The sequence below is a fragment of the Carettochelys insculpta genome, chromosome 4 (assembly GCF_033958435.1).
Source record: "Carettochelys insculpta isolate YL-2023 chromosome 4, ASM3395843v1, whole genome shotgun sequence".
In the NCBI taxonomy this organism is placed as follows: domain Eukaryota; kingdom Metazoa; phylum Chordata; order Testudines; family Carettochelyidae; genus Carettochelys; species Carettochelys insculpta.
The window spans coordinates 132,226,642-132,246,653 of NC_134140.1; the positions used below are offsets into that span (position 1 = coordinate 132,226,642).

The 20,012-nt window shown below is 50.0% G+C and overlaps 1 protein-coding gene across 3 annotated transcripts in view; it reads left to right on the forward strand.

The window, feature by feature from the left end:
- LOC142012883 (UDP-glucuronosyltransferase 2A2-like) overlaps positions 1 to 20,012 on the forward strand; it is a 52,847-nt gene that overhangs the window by 19,814 nt on the left and 13,021 nt on the right. Inside the window, exon 1 of one of the 3 annotated variants that reach the window (XM_074993883.1) lies at positions 12,636 to 13,362. The exons of the other annotated variants lie outside the window; for them this stretch is intronic. Coding sequence (XP_074849984.1) covers positions 12,636 to 13,362 — 727 coding nt within the window. Of the gene's footprint in view, positions 1 to 12,635; positions 13,363 to 20,012 lie in introns of those variants that run through there. 3 annotated transcript variants of the gene reach the window in all.

Below are 20,012 nucleotides of genomic sequence, written 5' to 3' on the forward strand. Positions count from 1 at the left end.
TCTGCCGGCTCATTCTGAAGTTCCTGAGCCAGCGGTCGTCGTCCCACTCCCCAAGCACCAGCCGCTCCCACCAGTCGGTGCTGGTGGGGTAGCTCCACAGGCGGCAGTGTGTGAGGCGGGGGCGGGGGGCGGGGTGCTGCAGGGTTGGGGGTTGAGCCCTGCTGCCCTGGGGGCAGCTCCTCCTCCGGTGTAGCAAGGAGGTGCTCAGCTGCCTCCCGCATGGCATGGATCAGGGCGAGCCCTGCTCCTGCCGGGAGGGCTGGGTGGACCTCTGGCTGCTGCTGCTGCTGCTGCTGGGAGTCCATGCCTGCGTCGCCCGGGGTCTGTGTACCTATGGCTCCTCAGACCGCGTGCTGTGAAGGCTGAGAGTGTCTGGGAGGGGCCCTTTACGGGAGCGGCTAGCTGTTGTCCCGGAAGCGCTAGTCCGCCCTGTGACCCTGTCTGCAGCTGTGCCTAGCATCCCTATTTCGATGTGTGCTACTTTGGTGTGTAGACGTTCCCTCGCTGCGCCTATTTCGATATGGTGCTGCGCAACGTCGACGTTGAACATCGACGTTGCCAGCCCTGGAGGACGTGTAGACGTTATTCATCGAAATAGCCTATTTCGACGTCTCCAAATCGAAATAAGCTACTTCGATGTAGGCTTCACGTGCAGATGTAGCTCTAGTGTCACATATAAGAACACGTAACTCTTACACCAACCCCCTCCATCCATGCATGGTATCTGTTCTAGTTCTATTTCAGGTCTGTATTTGTCCTGTGTTGTTACAAGATCTGAGCATCTCACCATCTGCAATGTAATTATCCCCTGGGTGGCGAGGAAGTGCTGTTATTCTCATAATACGGAGTTAGGGCTATCTCAGACCCAGGGAACTCAGCTGTCCCTTCCCCATGGGGGCAGGAGCCCTCAGGTCCTAGCTCACGTGTGTAGTGGCTAATATGCAAGAGTTCTGGAGGACTGGTTTCCATCACCTCTTTTGGTATGAAGAAATTCTAATGGGGGTCATGTTCAGCTGTCTTTTCCCCTGGGGCAGCCTCCTCTTTAGCTGTCCTGATCTGTTTGCTCAGGAGAGCAGTCTTCTGGCTTTGGGTTAGTATCTGGGATCCCAACGCCTCAACTCCCGCCCTTTCTTTTTTTGATATTTGGAACATCCTGGAGGTGGGGAACAGATCTGGAGCTATTTCAGAAAATATCCACGTTTGAGAGTCTAGTGTGGATGCCTCACTAACTCTAAAGTCTCCCACTTGCTCCAATCCCCCTTCTGGGAGTAAGGTTACAAATCTTGGGAAATCTCTCCCTCGGAGCACTGGGTATCAGAGTTTAGGGACTACAGTTGCCCTTAACCCAGTAGCGTTCTCCTGGATTTCTGTTTTCACCATGATGGCGAGGCAGTGACTAACTGACCCATGGACACGTCACCCCCTGCCTTTTGCTTGTAGCAACTGATTATACTTCATCAGCTTTCCTGCAATGAACGTGATGACGCTCCCGTGATCTATCAATGCTGTGGTCTCTCCCGCATATAACCTCATGTGTAGGATGCTCTAGGCATCCCTCAGTATCTGAGTGTGGATCACTAATATCCTGACGGTCCTGACTTTTTGCATTCTCCAGTAGATATCCATTTCCCCTCTTTTCCCCTGTGGGCTTTCCTGGAGGGCACACACTGCAAAGCAACTTTTGTCAGGAGACATGCCCAGTGTTGTTGAAAAAAAATCTTTCATCCTAAGGCTCTGTCTGCACTATATATTTTTTCGCTGATACTTTTTCTGACATCCTAATGTCAAAATAATTAAAAGTTGAAAAATGGCGTTCACCCCCGCCCCACAGTACTGTGAAATGCAGAGTTCTAATTAAGAGCCATAATTCAAGGCCACGGCATTGCAAAAGGAGCCTTCACTTGAGCTGAGAGTAGCTGTTCACACACATTTCTTTTCTACCTCAAAAGGTGGGAGACGAGTCCAGCAAAAGTCATGTGCAGAGCTGGTGTAATTATTTTAATGGAAAAGCCCTCTTTTCTCGGATTATCCTGCTTGGCTGTGTGACTGCTCTGGGGGTTTTTGGGAAAAAAGGGCTTTTTCAAAAAACAAAACATAACAAAACAAACCCCAAGGCAGAAAAGCATTATAGAATATGACTTTTCTTTCCCCGCTCCCTTTTATTGTAGGTAAAGAGGCGGTGTAGTTGCTACTATTTGTTTTCTCAACAGAACTGGCTTCTGCCAGTATCCTCAAACGCTTGCTCTGTCTTGTGATCTCTGTGGCACCTCTCTCCTTTTGGGAAGTATCTAACAGGTGAATGTGCTGCTCCTTCTGAGGAACAAAGACTGTCCCTGTTTTGTCCTGCGCCAGGAATGCAGTGTCAGGCAGACTGATGCTGTAAGGAGTTGTGGAGAGGAGACCCTGATGTCCTACTCTGACATTTCTGAATAAGGACAGCTCCCAGAGCTACTCGTGATGCCACCCCCAGCAGCTGAAGAGGCCGTGGGAGAACTCAGGGGGATCCTAAGAGGTTCAGTGGTCTTGCCCCTACCCTCATCAGCATATTCTTCTCAGTTGTACTAGATTGCCCATTTCAAAACTCACACAGTGATGTATTTCTCCACACAAAATTAGATGGCGCTCTCTACAACCTGGCTAGACTCAAGGCCAAAACCAAGGTCAAGAAAGTCCTCATCAGGGAACTCTTCTTCGCAGATGATGCAGCTCTCGTAGCTCATAGTGAAGACAGACTCCATTCACCGATGGATTCTCTGTCCAGAGCCTGCAAGTTGTTTTCTCTTTACATAAGCATGAAGAAAACTGTTGTATTCACTCAAGGTATACGTCAGCAGCCCCATGCCATTCTGGATAACAGCCCATTAGATGTGGTTCAACAATTCTGTTACCTTGGATCTACTGTCACCACAAACCTATCCATGGATGAAGAACTGAACATCGGAATCGGGAAGGCAGCTACTACTTTTGGAAGACTTGCGAAATAAGCATGGAACAATCCTAAATTGACCTTGAAAACAAAGATACTAATCTACTAGGTATGTGTATTGAGCAACCTGCTATATGGTTCTGAGACTTGGCCCACCTCCTCAAACCAGGAGAAAAAAAATTGAATTGCTTCCACCTTCACTGCCTCCACAGAATTGTGAATATCAACTGGCAAGATAAAGTTTCAAATGCAGATGTCCTGTCAAGATCTGGCATACCCAGGCTCATAGCAATCCTCAACAGCAGAAGACTACGTTGGCTTGGTCATGTGAGAAGACTGGGTGACAAAAGTCTTCCCAAAGAAATCCTCTTCAGTGAACTGTCATGTGGGTTGAGAACAAGAGGAAGACCACAGCTAAGATTCAAGGATACGTGCGAAAACACCATGAAAAAATTCAACATAGATCCAAAAATCCTGGGAAGCTACATCATCAGGTTGAAATACCTGGCGACGATTGCTATGACACCATCCTTTGACAGTATGGCTACGTCTACACGTGAAGGCAACATCGAAATAGCTTATTTCGATGTAGCAACATCGAAATAGGCTATTTCGATGAATAACATCTACACGTCCTCCAGGGCTGGCAACGTCGATGTTCAACTTCGACGTTGCGCGGCACCACATTGAAATAGGCGCTGCGAGGGTACGTCTACACGCCAAAGTAGCACACATCGAAACAAGGGTGCCAGGCACAGCTGCAGACAGGGTCACAGGGCAGACTCAACAGCAAGCCGTTCCCTTAAAGGGCCCCTCCCAGACACAGTTGCACTAAACAACACAAGATCCACAGAGCCGACAACTGGTTGCAGACCCTGTGCCTGCAGCATGGATCCCCAGCTGCCGCAGCAGCAGCCAGAAGCCCTGGGCTAAGGGCTGCTGCCCACTGTGACCATAGAGCCCCGCAGGGTCTGGAGAGAGAGCATCTCTCAACCCCCCAGCTGATGGCCACCATGGAGGACCCAGCAATTTCGACGTTGCGGGACGCGGATCGTCTACACGGTCCCTACTTTGACGTTGAACGTCGAAGTAGGGCGCTATTCCGATCCCCTCATGAGGTTAGCGACTTCGACATCTCGCTGCCTAACGTCGAAGTTAACTTCGAAATAGCGCCCGACGCGTGTAGCCGCGACGGGCGCTATTTTGAAGTTAGTGCCGCTACTTCGAAGTAGCGTGCACGTGTAGACACAGCTTATATGTGCAAGCCACACAGAAGAGCTTCATCTTTGAAGGAAAAGCGCTCAGACTCACGAACTCGGAAATAGACTGACAGGCAGTTATTGCAATCGACTGTGCAAATCCAATACTGGACGGATAAGCCACGAGTGAAGCTGCAAACTCAAACGCTGCCCATAGATCCTCACCACCACTGCTAACCGCCGTCTCTCGAGACAAACAGGGGCCATAGATTAATTACAAAAATGGTTGTTCAACCTTGGAGCAGTTGATTTTAGAAATTCTCAGAGTCGAGCCATAGGGAAAAATGGTGCCCTAGTAAAACTTGCATTTTGGTGCCCCTCTGTCCCCCCAGTCCCAGGCATGGTGCCCTCCCCTCACCATTTCTCTTGGAAGCTGCATAGTCGCTTGCTCCTCTGAGTAAAGGGTTACTGTCTCTCCCCCTTGCAAAGGGAGTTGTCAAAGTCCTTCTTGGCCAAGCCCTTTCTTTAAGAGCTACATGGAGAATGGATTATTTTAGCTTAAATCAGGGATGGGGAACCTAAGGCCCGGGGCAGGGAGGGGCTTGGATGTAGCCCTTGGCTTGCCTAGATCTGCCTCCTGAGACTCAGGGCTTCCCCTCAGCATTGGTCCTTCCGAGGTGCTCGTGTGCAAGGGGAATGTATTTCTTCTTCTCCACTGGGGGCCACATCAGTGAAGGTTCTGTTTGTTTTGGTTTTTGTTTTTGCTTCTCACTTGTAAGAGAACCTGGACTGTCACCCTGACCCAAAATAGGTTCCCTACCCTTGAATTAAATATCTTCCCCCTGGTATGACGCACAGAAGGCAGGCTGTTGTACTGGAATAGCATCAGATTGTGAAATGAAACAGCGGGTGAGGAAAATCTGAGGGAGTCACTCGCCCTTCAGTTGGTTCTACCTCTACTGTTTGAGCAGCTGCCACTCCTGACTCACCAGTGGTGCCATTTCAGATTGTGTTGCGCTGGGGAAGGCAACTTTAACTGTCTGTCATTCCAGGGGATACGTAGGCACCTCAAATGTCTAAGGTTTTGGAGCAATTTTTTTTTTGGAGGGGCAGCCAAATAACTTAGAAATCAGCTGATTTCACTGTACTAAGCAATCCTGAAATATTTCCAACAGTAATAATTAAGTTATAGCTCGGGAAAGCAAGAAAAATGTGGCTTGAGAACTTGTTAGAGTAAAAATTCACTGATATAAACTTCTAAACTGGGCTTGTAACAAATGGATATGTGAATGAATACGTGGAGAAGTGAATGAATAACTAAATTAACAAATCATGTCTGGTATTAGGAGGTTTATTTTGTATATCTTGACGTGATGTAGTGGATTTCGCTGTTTTGTTGTACTTATATTGGTGCCACAGTGAGAGCCGCAAACTGAGCAAAGTAAATCTTTAATTGGACTGAATATGGCTGGTGAGAGACAACCTTTGGAACTCCTCAGAGTTCTTTTCCAGGTCTGTGAAGCTCAAAGGGGCTCATCTCTCACCAACCAAAGCTGTTTCAAAATAAAAGATATTACCTCACCCACGTTGTCTCTCTGGGTTTTAGCAGCTTTAAAGCTTGAAGTCTTTGCATCTCAGCTTCATCTATCATTAAAAATGATCAGACCTCCCTCCATAATTTTCCACAACCTTCAAAATTATAAAGAGACGAAAAGCTTAAAACGTATTACATAAAAGTTATAAAAAATAAAAAATGCATTCCACCAAGCCTTGTTATGAGCCAGAACAGCCAGGGTGAAACATTGCAGAGGGGATGGGGCAGAACCTATATTCCATTAAATTCCTCTGAGTTTAAGTACCTCATTGAAATTGCAAGTCACGACAATCACACCTCATCCTTTCAGAGAATTAAGAAGGCTTGTAGGTTAAGATGGGCACAAAGAAAATCCTTATTCCCAATCTTGATGCAAGAATAACACTGTGCTCAAAAATTTTGCAGGTCAGGGGGGTTTAACAAGGCCCCCTAACCGGAGAAATTTCACCCTACTGATAAATACAACTTGCAGGGAGAAGGTGTACTAAACCTGAGGGTGTGGCTAGGTCAACAAGAACTGAATGAAAGGTAAATGTGTTTCCGCCCTCCAGCCAGACATCACCCACTGTGACTCATTTCCTTAGGGGACTCCTGGGAGAGCTGATTTCTGTAACAGTTCTCTCTTCTGCACCTACCCACCTGCCTCACACTGGGGAAGCAGCAGCAGCAGCAGCCCCCCATCCACCCCGAAAAGTGAGAAAAGCTTCTAAACCAGCCAGGGAAGCAGGAAGACAGGAGGACAAACTGCTGATAGAGGAGGGGGTGCAACTGAAAGGTTCCCAGCTCAGAAACTCAAGTGTCACACCCCACTCCCCAGTTTGGAGCTCAGTCCTCCTCCTCAGTCCCCCGGTGGGGCTTAAGAGGAAAAGGGGGTGGGGGTGGACCCAGACCTACTCCAAATTAACACACACCCAGATAGTAGGGTTAATCCAAACCCCAGCCAGCGTGTGCACGTGCGCGCGCACACACACACACACACACACTCATACCGCCCCTCCACTCCAACACACTCACATTTCTTCAACCTCCAGAAGCCTCAGCTGCCTCCCCAAGCCTCTTCCAGCACATCTTGCCCCACCCTCTTCGCATAGGGCTTCTGCAGGGGGCCCTCTGTTGCAGGGAGAATGGGGAGCTCCTGTCCTGGACACCCACCTTGCTGCTTCTGCCACTGGAGCAGAGGAATTACCTGAGACAGACTAAATTCTGCTGTCTTCCCTACCTTTGGCTGAAATGCTGGATTTCCCTTCCTACCTCCCTGGCTGGCCTGCAGGTAAAGTCACATGAGACTTTTCATTTGCATCCTGCTCAGCACATCACCTTGGGCAGCAGCCTTGGTCACTAGGGCTGGTAGTGTCTGCACAGATACTATTTTTGAATGCAAAGGTGTTGATGCCGCTATTAAAAAGGTTCTTCTTTGGAAGGGTCATTGTGCTGTTTGGTTATTTTTTTAAATTGCCAATGCATGATATTGGATAACAAGCAGGTGCAGCTGTGCTTTAGCAATTAGGAATACTGGCTTGAACAACTGCTAGTGGGGCAATGAAAGTAATTAACTAAATACTTTCAGACATGGTAGGTGAATAAAATGTACAGCATTTTCTAAACAATAAAAAGTCAGTGAAAGTTCAAATGTCATGAAAATAAATTGCTTGAATAAAGTACAAATTCTGAAAAAAATATACTTGGGTAGTGCAGCGAAATATTTCTGCTTAGTTACTATCCACCTCTGCCCAAATCTCCCAGCCCCAAAAATGCTGTCACTACAATTCCACTGATCGCCTGAGCCACACATGCCTGTTGCTGAGGGGCAGAGGGTTGGAATAAACAGCAAGTAAGTCATGAAAATGCTGCTCTCGAGAGAGTGGCTTCTTATTACACAGGGTTTGGAAAGCTGGCTAAGTCAACTCTAGGCAGCAGACACATGAAGTCTGTCAGGGTAAATGGTCAAGACCTCCCTGCATGGAAGGATAGTGGGGCAGAAATTTCTGTGATCTTGAGGGGACTTGCTTCATGAGCAAGATATACTCCTTAGGGATCTGGCTGAATTACAATGGTTGGTGGCCACAAGATCTTTGCCCCTGACCAGGGTACAGGTCAGACAGGGAAAGCAAGCCGAGTTAACCATTGGCGCTGTGTCAGAGAATTTTGCACTGTTTATTTAGAGAATAATACCGTAATTTCAGAACACTACCCTTCCTACTTCTGCACGTGGGAACTAACGATACGGCCAAAGTGCGCTGATCTGCCGCTCACTCCCAGCTTCTTGTTCTCTGGCACTCCCCACCACCCTAGCCTGCCGGGCCAGTTCCTCTAGTCTCCCCTGGCAAGGCAGAGAGTTGGGATTACTGCCCCCCACCCCCCACCCTCAAAAAAAGCAATGCAAATACAGAGCCACTTCAGCTCTGGGAGGATGCAGTTCTAGGCCTCAACACCCAGGAAACCAACTCCCAGAAGGGATCAAAACGCCAAATAAAGCCATCTACTTCTGTGTCAAAGTTTTACACGAAGAGGGCTCACGTTTGCCCTCTTTATCAATGACAGATAGGTATGCACGACTGGTTGCTTCCCCACCAAGTCACAATTATTTACACTGGGCCTGATAATAAACAAAAGTGTGTTTTATCAAGTATAAAAGGTCAGATTACACCACAGCTGGGGAACAGCTCTAAATCCCTCTGTGCAAGCAAGGAGGCATTGGGTTTCCATGCAAATTACCCAGGCCTCTTGCTGATTCTGTGACATCCTACCAGGCTCTTGGTGGGGCTAGTGGGCTGCCCCGACCAAGAGATGGCCTCCTCAGAGACTATGCTTATAACCCTGGGCTTAGCAGACCAGTGTGCTAACCACAGAGCCATCCCTCCACTGTCATATGTGCACATGCAGGACAAGTGTTTCCACACTCCAGAGACCCACCCAAATGCATCTGCAAAACTATTTGTCCGTCTGTCACAAATCATGAGTGACAGTCATGACTGGTGAAAGAGAAACCAGTGGTTACAGGGTCAAGGCCTGGTAATGAGTTCCTGATGCAAAACCCCCTGAAATCCATGGAAAAACTCACATTGACTGTAGTTTGCAATTCAAAGACTATAATTTTCCTGCAGATCTGAAAATAGGCATTGTATAACAATAGCTGACTAGCAGAAAGAGCGAGTTGTTTTCAATCCAGCAGAAGAACCCACCCATTTCATCCTCCAAGGAGACCCTCAGTGATCCAGAACAGGATTTGGTACTAGCTGAGCCTGTCCCCATGTATGGTCGTTGTCCGCTGAAATGACTTTATATCAATATTGGACCGTTCAGCATCCAGTTTTTGAGGGCTGTGCTCAGAAATGGTTCCACGGTGCATTTAGGAATGGAGTTTAGCTCTGAGGAGATCTGCCACTGTGCAGCCATGGTGTGGAAGAAGTGGCTTTTTGTGGTGCTGTGAGTTCACATATGCTCTTGGGACTCAGGATCCTGTGAGAAGGTGCTGGTCTGGCCCACCAATGCCCGTCACTGGCTCAACATAAAACTGGTGCTGGAGGAACTTGTCCTATGGGGCCATGAGGTGGCTGTTCTGGTGCCATCAGCAAATTTCTTCGTCGATTACAACTAGTCCTCTTCCCCATTTCACTTTGAGGTCCTGCCTGTGCCCTTTACGAACAAAACCACGGCCATTGTAATCAAGGACTTTCTGCAGCTATGGCTGTATGAGCTTCCCCATCTGTCCCGCTGGGAGGACCTGCTGAATGTGATGGAAAGCACGTCATCATTGATGAAGGGGTCTACTCAAACCTGTGATGGTGCGGTGCTGAATCCCAGGCTGATGGCAAAGCTACGGCAAGACGGGTTTGCCGTTATAATCTCAGACTCTCTTTTTCCAGGTGGTGAGCTGGTAGCAGAGTTGTGTGAAATTTGTTTTGTCTGTACTTTCCGATTCTTGCCTGGGAACACAGCGGAGGGGCTAAGGGGGAAGGGCTCTTCCAATCCCACTTTGCTACGTGCCTACCAACCTGGGAAAACTGATGGACAGGACGTCTTTCATGGACAGGTTGGAAAATATCTTCTTTTATGTTTGCCAGGATACCCTGTTTCACCAGGTTCTCTGGAGAGAATGGAGGCAGTACTACAGCAATGTTTTAGGTACAACTGTGCTTGTTTGCCAAGACTGAGTCTATACCATAACATCAAAAATGTGGGCCCACACTTGCCGTACAGCAGGTTGGTCCAGTAATAGGATGCTACCCTGGGACTCCAGACACATCTGTTCATGCTCTGTCAAATGTTCCCCAGATAATCTTGGGCAAAGTCACCTAGGGCTTGTCTGTAGATAAAAGTTGTACAGGCTGAACCTCTCTAATCTAGCACTATCTCATCTGGAAATATCCGTAATGAGGCATGATTTTAGCTAGCCTGATGACCACTTACCATGAATGTGGCCAAATTTCCATGTACTGCATTCACTATACTATAGTGGATAAAATGGTCCCACTCTGAAGATGGTGGAACAAGTTAAAGGTATTGTTTTTCCCATGTGGAAAGGGAAGTAAGTTATGTGGGTTTGAGACACCTTGAAGTCAACATAACTGAGTACATGCTGGAATTTATTCTGGTATAGCTATGTGTTCTTTTTTTAACACACCACTCATGGAAAACAAATACAGAAAAGATGGCCTTGGGCTATCTGTGCCTCAGTCTTCATCTATACATGGGGACACAACCCTGCACTCTCACCCAGGGAAGTTGTGAGGACAAGTTCACTAATTTAGTGAGGTGCAAGTCATAAATACAACCAGAGACTGTGTTAAACTTTGCTGAAGCTAGTGGGGGTAGCAGCTGCCTCTCAATCTGTTTAAAAAGCCAGTTCAACTTGTTTATGGAACCAGACAGCTAAAATGTCAAGGGCTAGGCCCAAACCAAGGATGAAATAGGAGTTGCCACATGAAACCAAAGTGTTCCTTTGTGATTTGACAACAGTCTCCTGCAACAGGGGATAGGTTGGATTGGATTACGTCTGGGTGCGTGAGAGAAGCAGATTATGGAAAAAGAACAGAAAGCCCAGGAGACAAATGAGTAAGCATGTTTGAGAAGATGGCCTTGAGGGAAAAAAAACATCTCTGTAGACAGTTTTTTGATCAGAGTGCTGCCTGGAAAATTTGAAACTGCAGACAAAGATATTGCCTCCTGCTGTCTGATTCCGACTTTATAAGTAAACAGGGTTGCTTGTTTCAATGAGATACCTGTCTCTGTTCTCAAGTTCTCTTGCTAACAGAAACAGCTCAACAGACCCTGAACTTTAGCTGTTCATGGCAAAATATGGGTTCCAGTTTTCAGAGAGCTTATACATTGGCCTCTGCGTTGAACCCGGATGAGACAAATAATGAAAGTGCTCAGAGAAAGGGAAGAAGGACAAAAGAAAGTAAATCAAGATGTAGAACGATTGGAGACTTTGCAAAAGGAATGAAAGCAGCATCTGAAGGCTTCCCCATGTGGTCTGAGGGATGACTTGCAGGCAGAGGTGAAATCTATTGGAGCAGCAACTGCGAAGAGTCTGGACAGTCTGGAGATGCTACTCCCCCAGTCTGCAATAACTGGCCAGATCAGTGAGGTGAACAACCTGACTGTCATGGGCCAGGAGGTTTTCCATGAAGTAGGGGAGGTTAAAAAAAAGCTCAGACTGGCTTGGAACTCCTGCCCGAGATGAACTGCAGCAAGGAGTTCAGGAGCTGAGAGGCCACCTTGAAAAGAAAATCAGATGGTCACAGTGGAAGGAGGCAGCCTGGATAAGGAGTTGAGCCAGCCAGAGCGATTAAGATAAGACACCAAGAACAAGTGTCTTAGAAATGTATGTGGGAATTTCCTTTAAAGCTGTGGCATCTGTAAAGCACATATTCATGTCAAACAAGAGGTCCAGGCGAAGTAGTAGTTACTTCTGCGGACAGTTGGCACTTTCAGCTTGCCACATACCTAACTGGTGCCAGCGAGAAGTTACTGCCAACATTGTTTTAGCATCATGATAGAGGGAGTTAAAACAGAGTCCTCTGGGGGAGCGGGGAGGGTCTGAGAACAAACCAGACACAGCTTTTGCCCTTAAGCGAGGTAGCAAGGAAGCTGGGTGTTTGTCAGCCTTCTTCCCTGAGAAGAGAAACTTCCCCCTATAAGAGGATTAATGGATTGATCCCACAGAGGCTTTCCCTGAGCTGCTGGGGAGAGCACTAATCAGAGAGGCTGGGGTCCTAAGCTCCTTCCCTCTGACTGATGAAAACAGGTGCAAATGCTCAAGGCTGGGGCAGGGGAGGGGCGTGATGACTGATTTGTGAGGGCCAAAAGCTCTGGGCCTGACTGTGGCCCAGTGGTTTGTGAATAGGGCAGGCTGGGTGGTAAGGGTGATGCAGTTTCTCCTGGAAAGACAATAGATTGATCTGTGTCCTGTTCAGACCTATGGACTGGGGGGAGGCAGAGGGGGAAATGCCACTGTACGCAGCTATGAGGAAGTGTGTGTGGGCTTCGTGTCTCAGTCCAGGTGGCACCGAGGGCTGAATGCCCTTGGGCCTGCCCCCCGTTCCCCCTTGCCTCAGGGACTGCCATGGCTGTCGGCCACTCGCCCTATTCTCCAAGGGTGGATGGCTCTCTTGTCCTTGGAGAGAGGCCTCAGGGGCCTCCACAGCCTCCTTCTCCACCCAGTGCATTACAGGAAGAGCTGCTCTGCAGAGGGAGGAGGGTAAGATTCCCCTGCAGGAGAGCCATAGATAATCCACATCAGAGTTTGGCACTTGCAGAGCCTCTTGCCACGTCCGGTGGCTTTGCACTGAAGTGACGTTATACCAAGGTTGGAACGCTCAGCGAGCGGCCTTCGAGGGCTGTGCCTGGAAGCGTTTACATGGAGGACTTTGGAACTCAGCTTAGCTCTGCCGAGAGCGGCTACTCTGCAGCCATGGCGTTGAAGGAGTTGCTTCTGCCTGTGCTGTGGATTTACCTATGCTGCTGCAGCTCAGGATCCTGCGGGAAGGTGCTGGTCTGGCCCACTGGTGCCAGTCACTGGCTCAGCATAAAACTGGTGTTGGAGGAACTCATCCTACGGGGCCACCAGGTGACTGTGCTGGTGCCCTCAGTAAATTTGGTCATTGACTACAACGAGTCCTCTTCCCCTTTTGACTTCGAGGTCCTGCCAGTGCCTTTTACCCAGGAGACCCTGGAGGCCACACTGGAGCGTTTCCGGCAACTGTGGATGCATGAGCTCCACCATCTGGCTCTCTGGGAGCGCCTTTGGAAAATGAAAGAGTCTAGGGATCTCTTTGCCCAGACGTTCAAGCAGATCTGTGACAGCGCCGTACGTGACCCCAGGCTGATGGCAAAGCTACGGCAAGCCGGTTTTGACATTCTAATCTCAGACCCGATTTTTCTGGGCGGAGAGCTGATAGCAGAGTTGCTTGAAATCCCTTTTGTCTATACTTTCCGATTCTCTGAAGGGAACACATGGGAGCGGCTGTGTGGGGGGCTTCCAGCCCCTCCTTCCTACGTGCCTGCCCGCATGAGGGGCCTGACGGACAAGATGTTCTTCATGGAGAAGATGACAAACTTGCTGCTTTATATTTACAACGATGTGTGTTTGTGGTATTTCTGGGCGGATGAGTGGAATCAGTATTACAGTGATGTCTTAGGTGAGACGGTAACGGCACAGGCATAGCTTTTTTGCCCAGACCATGAGTTTAAACACTGGGGGCCCCAACTAGGGGCTGGATTTAGGTGCCTAAGTGGCCTGATTTTTTCAAGATCACCGAGCACTGTCAGCTGCAAGGTCAGATATTAATACTGAAAGAAATTCTAGATGCATTTCTTTTCAATATTGGATCAATGTTTGCATTTCTCTAAATGTTTGCAATCCATTTCATTTCCTGGTTTTTCCAAGTGAGCTCAGTTCTGCAGGACAGCAGAGATTCCTTAAGGATAAGTTGTTTACATTTCAAATGAATTTTAACGTTATGGAAACATTTCCACTGAGCCTAAATTTATTTAGAAACTTGTGTTCACAGAGTGTAAATTGTCAGCTAAACACCCTGAATGTGGGCAGAGTCCTGCTTCCTTTTAAGCAAGCAGGGGCCAAGCTTTACTACTGATCTTCAATTAACTGCCTCTGCATTCTTAGTTCTCTCTGTCTGGGAAGTATGTAATTAGTGAGACACAGAGTAAAGTCAAGCCAGCAGTTCAGTAAAGTGCCCTTGCTCATGGGCTATGTCCGCACAGCTCCGTCAGGAGTTTTCTGGCATTATGCCTTTCCCCGCTGAGATATAACGCCTCTGTCAACAGTGTACTAGTGCCGTGTAGTCGCTCCCAGGCCGCTTCTGTCGACAGAGAGGTGCTCCATGGCGCCATCCGGCTCTATGGCCCCCAGCCTCTGGCCATGCTTAAAGCACCAAGCAGCCTCAGAAGCCCCAGGTGGGCAGCTGGAGGTGTGGCTCCAGCCCTGCTGCAGGCAGCCAGCAGCACACCCAGCAGCCACCCCCAACCACTATTAAAAATGGCTCAGGCTGCCCCAGAACCTCCTGGCTCCTCCCAGGCCGAAGAAGATGGCTCCCCTGAAGCGCCAAGGGGCACCAGGAAGCGTGCGGGTCCGGTCCCAAGATCCAGGACCTGTTTTCGCTCTAGGCCGACTAGCCGGTCCTGTTGGACCCAAGCACCAAGAGCCGCAACGCCTTGGGCTACTCCTGCGTCGCCAAAGCCCTGGTGGAACACTGCAGCCCTGCCTGGACCTCGAACACGTGTGGGTGAAGGTGAAGGAACTCTGCTGGGGTACGTGTGGGCACGGGGTGCGAGGCGGAAGTCAGGGGCAGGCCTGGCCAGCTGCCCCTACTACCGGGAGCCGGACCATCTCCCTGGGGGTGATGGCAGGGCCCCCAGAAGTGCAGACACCAAGGAAGAGGCTCCCCTAATGGAGGGGGTGTCCCCAGTGCCCATAACCCTGCCGGAGCCAGCCCACGACCCACCCTCCGACCCTGAGTCAAACCAGGGCACCCTCACCATAACCCTGGAGTCAGGCCCCTCCAGTGCCACCACCACTGCACAGGCTTCTCTGGACCTCTTCACAGGACCATCCAGTGAGTGCCTCCTGGGTGGCACAGAGCCAGGCTAGGGGGAGCAGGCGAGGTGAGCCATGGGGCTTGGGCAGGCACCTGCACCAGGGGCTCAGCCCGTGCACCCTTGTCCATGGTAGTGCGTCCCACCCACACCCAACAGGCAGCCCCGGGGCAAGCGTGGGGATCCTGAGGACCCCCTGGGTCCTGGTGTTGGGGGGGACCAGCCAGGCCCCACCAAAGCTGGGAGCAGGATAGCCATAAGGCTGATGGCCTGACCCCAGGCAATGTGCAGCACCGTGGGCTGCATGAGCATGAAGAGGCCCCGGGGAGGGTGTGGCTGCACCTGGGCCAACCACCAGCCATGCCAGGACCCCTCCATAGCTGCCCATTGGGCTGGTGGGGGCAGCGGTCAGGCTGGTTCCCATGACACCACATGTTCCCTGCTTGGCAGGGCCCACCGTGTGGGGGTCATGGACGTGCACCCAGCACAGTTCCATCCCATGATCCAGGGGTGAGGGCTGCTGCTCACAGGGGTGTGGGGCAGGGCCTGAGGGAGTGTTGCATGAAGGATGTCCCCTCTCCCCCAACAGCGCCACCAGCTGAGGGCCAGGCCACCCCCGCCACGCACCCAGGCAGCCCCATGGAGGACCCAGAGCCACGCCGGCATAACCTTGAGCAGCACCCCGGGGAGACAGCAACCCACCGCCGGCAGGGTGTGCCTGTGCCCTGAAGGGACATTGCCACCTGGAAGAGGACATCCGATGGGCATACACAGCACAATGACGTTGCCGAGCGGCGGCTGTGGCAGGAAGAGATGCAGCACTGGGACCAGGCAGGGGCCTCTGACCACTGGCTGGCCTGGGCTGACCACCTGCTGGACCTGGCGGAGGCCTGGCTGGCCCAAAACACCCCGCCTATGGACCCCCCATGGCTCCCCTCCCACCAGAGATGGTGCTCCCCATCCCACTCCTGTCCCCTCACCCGTGGTCCCCCTGACCCCATGCCCCGTGTCCTCCTCCAGGCCCTGTGGTGAGCAATGGACATGGCTAGTGCCCACGCCACCCCGCCCCGGGTCTCTCCAGCCCCCCTGCTCCCCCATCCCCCTGCCTTTCCCAGCCCCCCCATGGTACCCCCCCCCATCTCCCTACCTCCCCAGGCTCCCAGCCCTGGAGAGGAGTCCACACAAGAGGTGAGAGGGGATCCCATGGCCAAGATGGCCCACGGCCCTCCACACCTGCCCCCGCTTAAGGCCCCCGTCCCATTTCAGGTGTCCCCCAGCTCCCACATCTATACATAGTGGGACACGTTGGCACTTGTAATAGTTGTTTGACCACAGTTTATTTTTGCACAAGTTCTGTTTTTTTTAAGTAAAAGTTTATTTTTATGCATCACCCCCCGTGTCCCTCCTTGTTGGGTGGGAGTCTGAGAGCAGGTGAAGGAAGGGCGGAGTGTTGGGGGATAGGGGTGTGGGGCTGGAGGGCTTCTGAGGGTGCCCTGGGAAGGGCCATAGGGAGCATGGGCAAAACTCTCCCATGGGGCCTCCCAGATGTGCATCCTGTTCGCATGTACTCGCTGGCTGGGGGCTGCACGCTGCTCTCCTTAGGGGCTGCTCTGGTATGGTTGCAGTCTGGTAAGAATGGGATCTCACTCATACAGCTATGGAGCCCTGCACTCGGTACGCAAGCCTCCGCATGGGCAGGGAGCGTGGGTCAGGGGAGTAGCCCTTTAAGGACGTGTGGGGCCAGCAGTCCAGGAAGGGCTCGCCCTCCATGAGTTCTGCACTTCTGAGGTTGTGGGGGCCAGTTCTGTTGACAGCGCGGCCAGCACATGTGGTTGCTCTTTGTCGACAGAATGGATTGCAAGAGCAATCTGCTTTATTGTGTAGTTTCACTCTGCCGAGAGGTGGTTTACTGGATTATCTCTGCTGACAGCGATCTTTCTCCACAGAGGATTCTCATGTAGATGTAGCCAAGAAGGGTACAAGCTTAAGCACGTATTTTAACTTGAAATCACTGGGCCTTGAGAATGTGCATAAGTGCTTTCCTGAATTGGAGCCAGAATGTGAAGATATATTAATTACCTTGTAGATTATAAGAATAATGTATATTAAATGGGCAATGTAAGAGGTGTGACCTTAAATATTCATTTCCTTGTTGGCAAGGTCTTGAGTTTTGGAACTGATGTGAAAGGTAACCTGAATCATAGAATCATAGAATCCTAGGGCTGGAAGGGACCTCAGGAGACCATCTAGTCCAGCCCCCTGCCCAAAGCAGGATCAACCCTGACTAAGTCATCCCAGACAGGACAGTGTCCAGCCGGAACTTAAAAACCTCTAGTGCTGGAGATTCCACCTCCTGTCTAGGTAACACAACCCAGTGCTTCACCATCCTCCTGGGGAAATACTTTTTCCTATTATCCAACTTACTCCTCTCCCTCTGTAACTTTAGACCATTGTTCCTTGTTGTGCCATCTGTCACCACTGAGAACAGCTTCTCTTTAGAGCCTCCCTTCAGGATGCTGAAGGCTTGCTATCAAATTGCCCCTCACTCTTCTCTTCTGCAAACTGAATAAGCCCAAATCTCTCAGCCTCTCCTCATGGATCATGTGCTCCAGCCCACTAATCATTTTGTTGCCCTCTGCTGAACCTGCTCCAATGGGTCCACACCCTTTCTATATTGCAAGGCTCAGAACTGGACACAATACTCCAGATGAGGCCTCACCAGTGCTGAGCAGAGGGGAATAATAACTTCTCTAGATCTGCTGGAAATGCTTCGCTAATGCACCCCAATATGCCATTAGCCTTCTTTGTTACAAGGGCACACTGTTGACTCATATCCAGCCTCTCATGCACTGTAATCCCCAGGTCCTTTTCTGCTGCACTGCTACTTAGCCAGTTGGTCCCCAACCTGTGAAAATGCTTGGGAGTCTTCCGTCCCAAGTGCAGGACTTTGCACTTTTCCTTCTTGAACCCTATCAGATTTCTTTTGGCCCAATCCTCCAATTTATCTAGGTCACTCTGGACCCTATCTCTACCCTCCAATGTATTTACTTGTCCCCCTTGCTTAGCGTCATCCACAAATTTGCTGAGGGTGCAATCCATCCCCTCATCCAGGTCATTGACAAAGATGTTGAACAATACTGTCCCTAGAACCGATCCTTGGGGCACTCCACTTAAAAACAACCATCAGCCAGAAACTGAGCCATTGATCACTATCCGTTGGGCCTTATTATCTAGCCAGCTTTCTATCCACCTTACAGTCCATGTTTCCAATCCATACTTCCTAAGCTTATGGGCAAGAATGTTGTGGGAGCCTGTATCAAAAGCTTTGCTGAGTCAAGGTATAATCACATCCACTGACTTCCCTATGTCTACAGAGCCAGTTACCTCATCATAGAAGCTAATCAGATTGGTCAGGCATGACTTGCCCTTGGTGAATCCATATTGATTACTTCTGATCACTTTCCCTTCTTCCAAGTGGTTCAGAATAGATTCCTTGAAGATCATCTCCATGATTTTTCTGGGGACTGAGGTACAGCTGACTGGTCTATATTTCCCCGGTTTGTCCATCTGCCCTGCAAAGACAATAACTATGTGCCATCGATGTGTAAAATTTTCAAGCACATTGAAGTCCCCTTTTTGAAAGTGACGAAGGACCAGACTGGGAAAGGTACGTCAGGTGCTGAGCTGGATTAACAAATGCCCATGTGTAGGTGTGTCCCTACAAGTTTCAGCACTTAACTTGCACAGGCACTTCTAGAAATTCCAAACTGCCAAATAGCTGCATTGTTGGGCAATACCTCTTGCAAACTTGACCCTAAGACAGGATATGTTTCCAATGTGCAGCTAAAAACCTGCAGCTGTCCCATGCCAGCTGATTTGGGTCCACAGGGTGATGGAGCTGGTTAATTGCAATGTAGGCGTTCAGGGTCGGGCTGGAGCATGAGCTCCAGGACCCTGTGAGGTGGGAGCTTCTGAAATTCTTGTGCATTCATACAACGTCCTTGTGTAAAGATGTAGGTGCAGGCTTGAGGCCTAGATGGACAAGGCATTCGTGCAGCGCAACCTGCCTCCCCTTGCAACATCAGTAACGCAATAAGTGATCATAGCAAATTAAACATCAGACAGAAGGTAGCCAATGCCCTTCCCCCAGGCCAGAAGCGCCCCCCAGCCAAGTCCCTGAGTCTCAGTGGGCTCTCCTTGGCCCATCTGAAAAAGATCATGCCACTAACAATGTTGGACGTCCCTAGCATTTAGCTAGCCTATAGGACCTCAATGCACCTTAAAGGTGTGGATAAGCACTGTGAGCCCAACAGAATGCTTGGTCCAGCAAAATACGGCAGTGCTAAGGTCTGATGAGTGAGCGGTCTTTGTAATGTTGTCAGCGCTGAACTGTTTTCCAACCGTGTCTGTGCAGAAATAAAAGCCAATGCCTACGGGATTTCCAGCTGCCCAGCAGGGGAGCAGGTGGTGAGACTGCTGTCAAATTTATTGCCACCTTTAGCAGAACACCCAGGACAGGGTTTGGTTCTTACAGAGGCATCCCAGCCCAACTCAGTGCAGAGGTTGGAGGAGACAAATTCAAATGAAAACACTTCTGCAGCTTAAATCAACATACTTATGTAGCCTGGACCTTTTCCAGACCTGTGTAGCTCGAAAGCTTGTTGCGCTCTTCAATCGAAGTTATTGGTAGGAGGCATGACCTCACCCGCCTCGTCCCTGACCTGCTGGGACCAACATGGTTAACACCCCATTGCATCATAGTTAACCTATGCCATGAGCAACGTTTACTGCATCATGGTGTTACGGGTGTGTGAAAATCTTGTCAAAATACATCCGGCTCTGATCATGGCGGGACGGGGTAGGGGGGCACCATGGACAGTCTTAGTTGTGATCAGTGTGACTGAGATGGTAGACAGCGTTTTCGATGCTTTGTCTGAGAGTAGTCGCTTCTGTCCCCTTGCTGAGCCCTGGACAAACCCATAGTCCCGCCCTTGAAGCGTTTGCAGGCTAAGGCCTGGTGTAAACACACAGTTGTAGGGATTTGGCTAATGGTGTAACTTTATGGCAGTGCAGTTATTTTCTGCAGACACGTCTATTGGGTCATGTTACACCAGTACAGGAACCAATTAACTGCTAGATCTAAGGTTGCCGGACACCCCGCGATGTGCGGGAAAATTACCCCCTGACTGGGGTGCCTGCAGCAAAGGCAGTTGGTACACAGCCACTCCCAGCTACG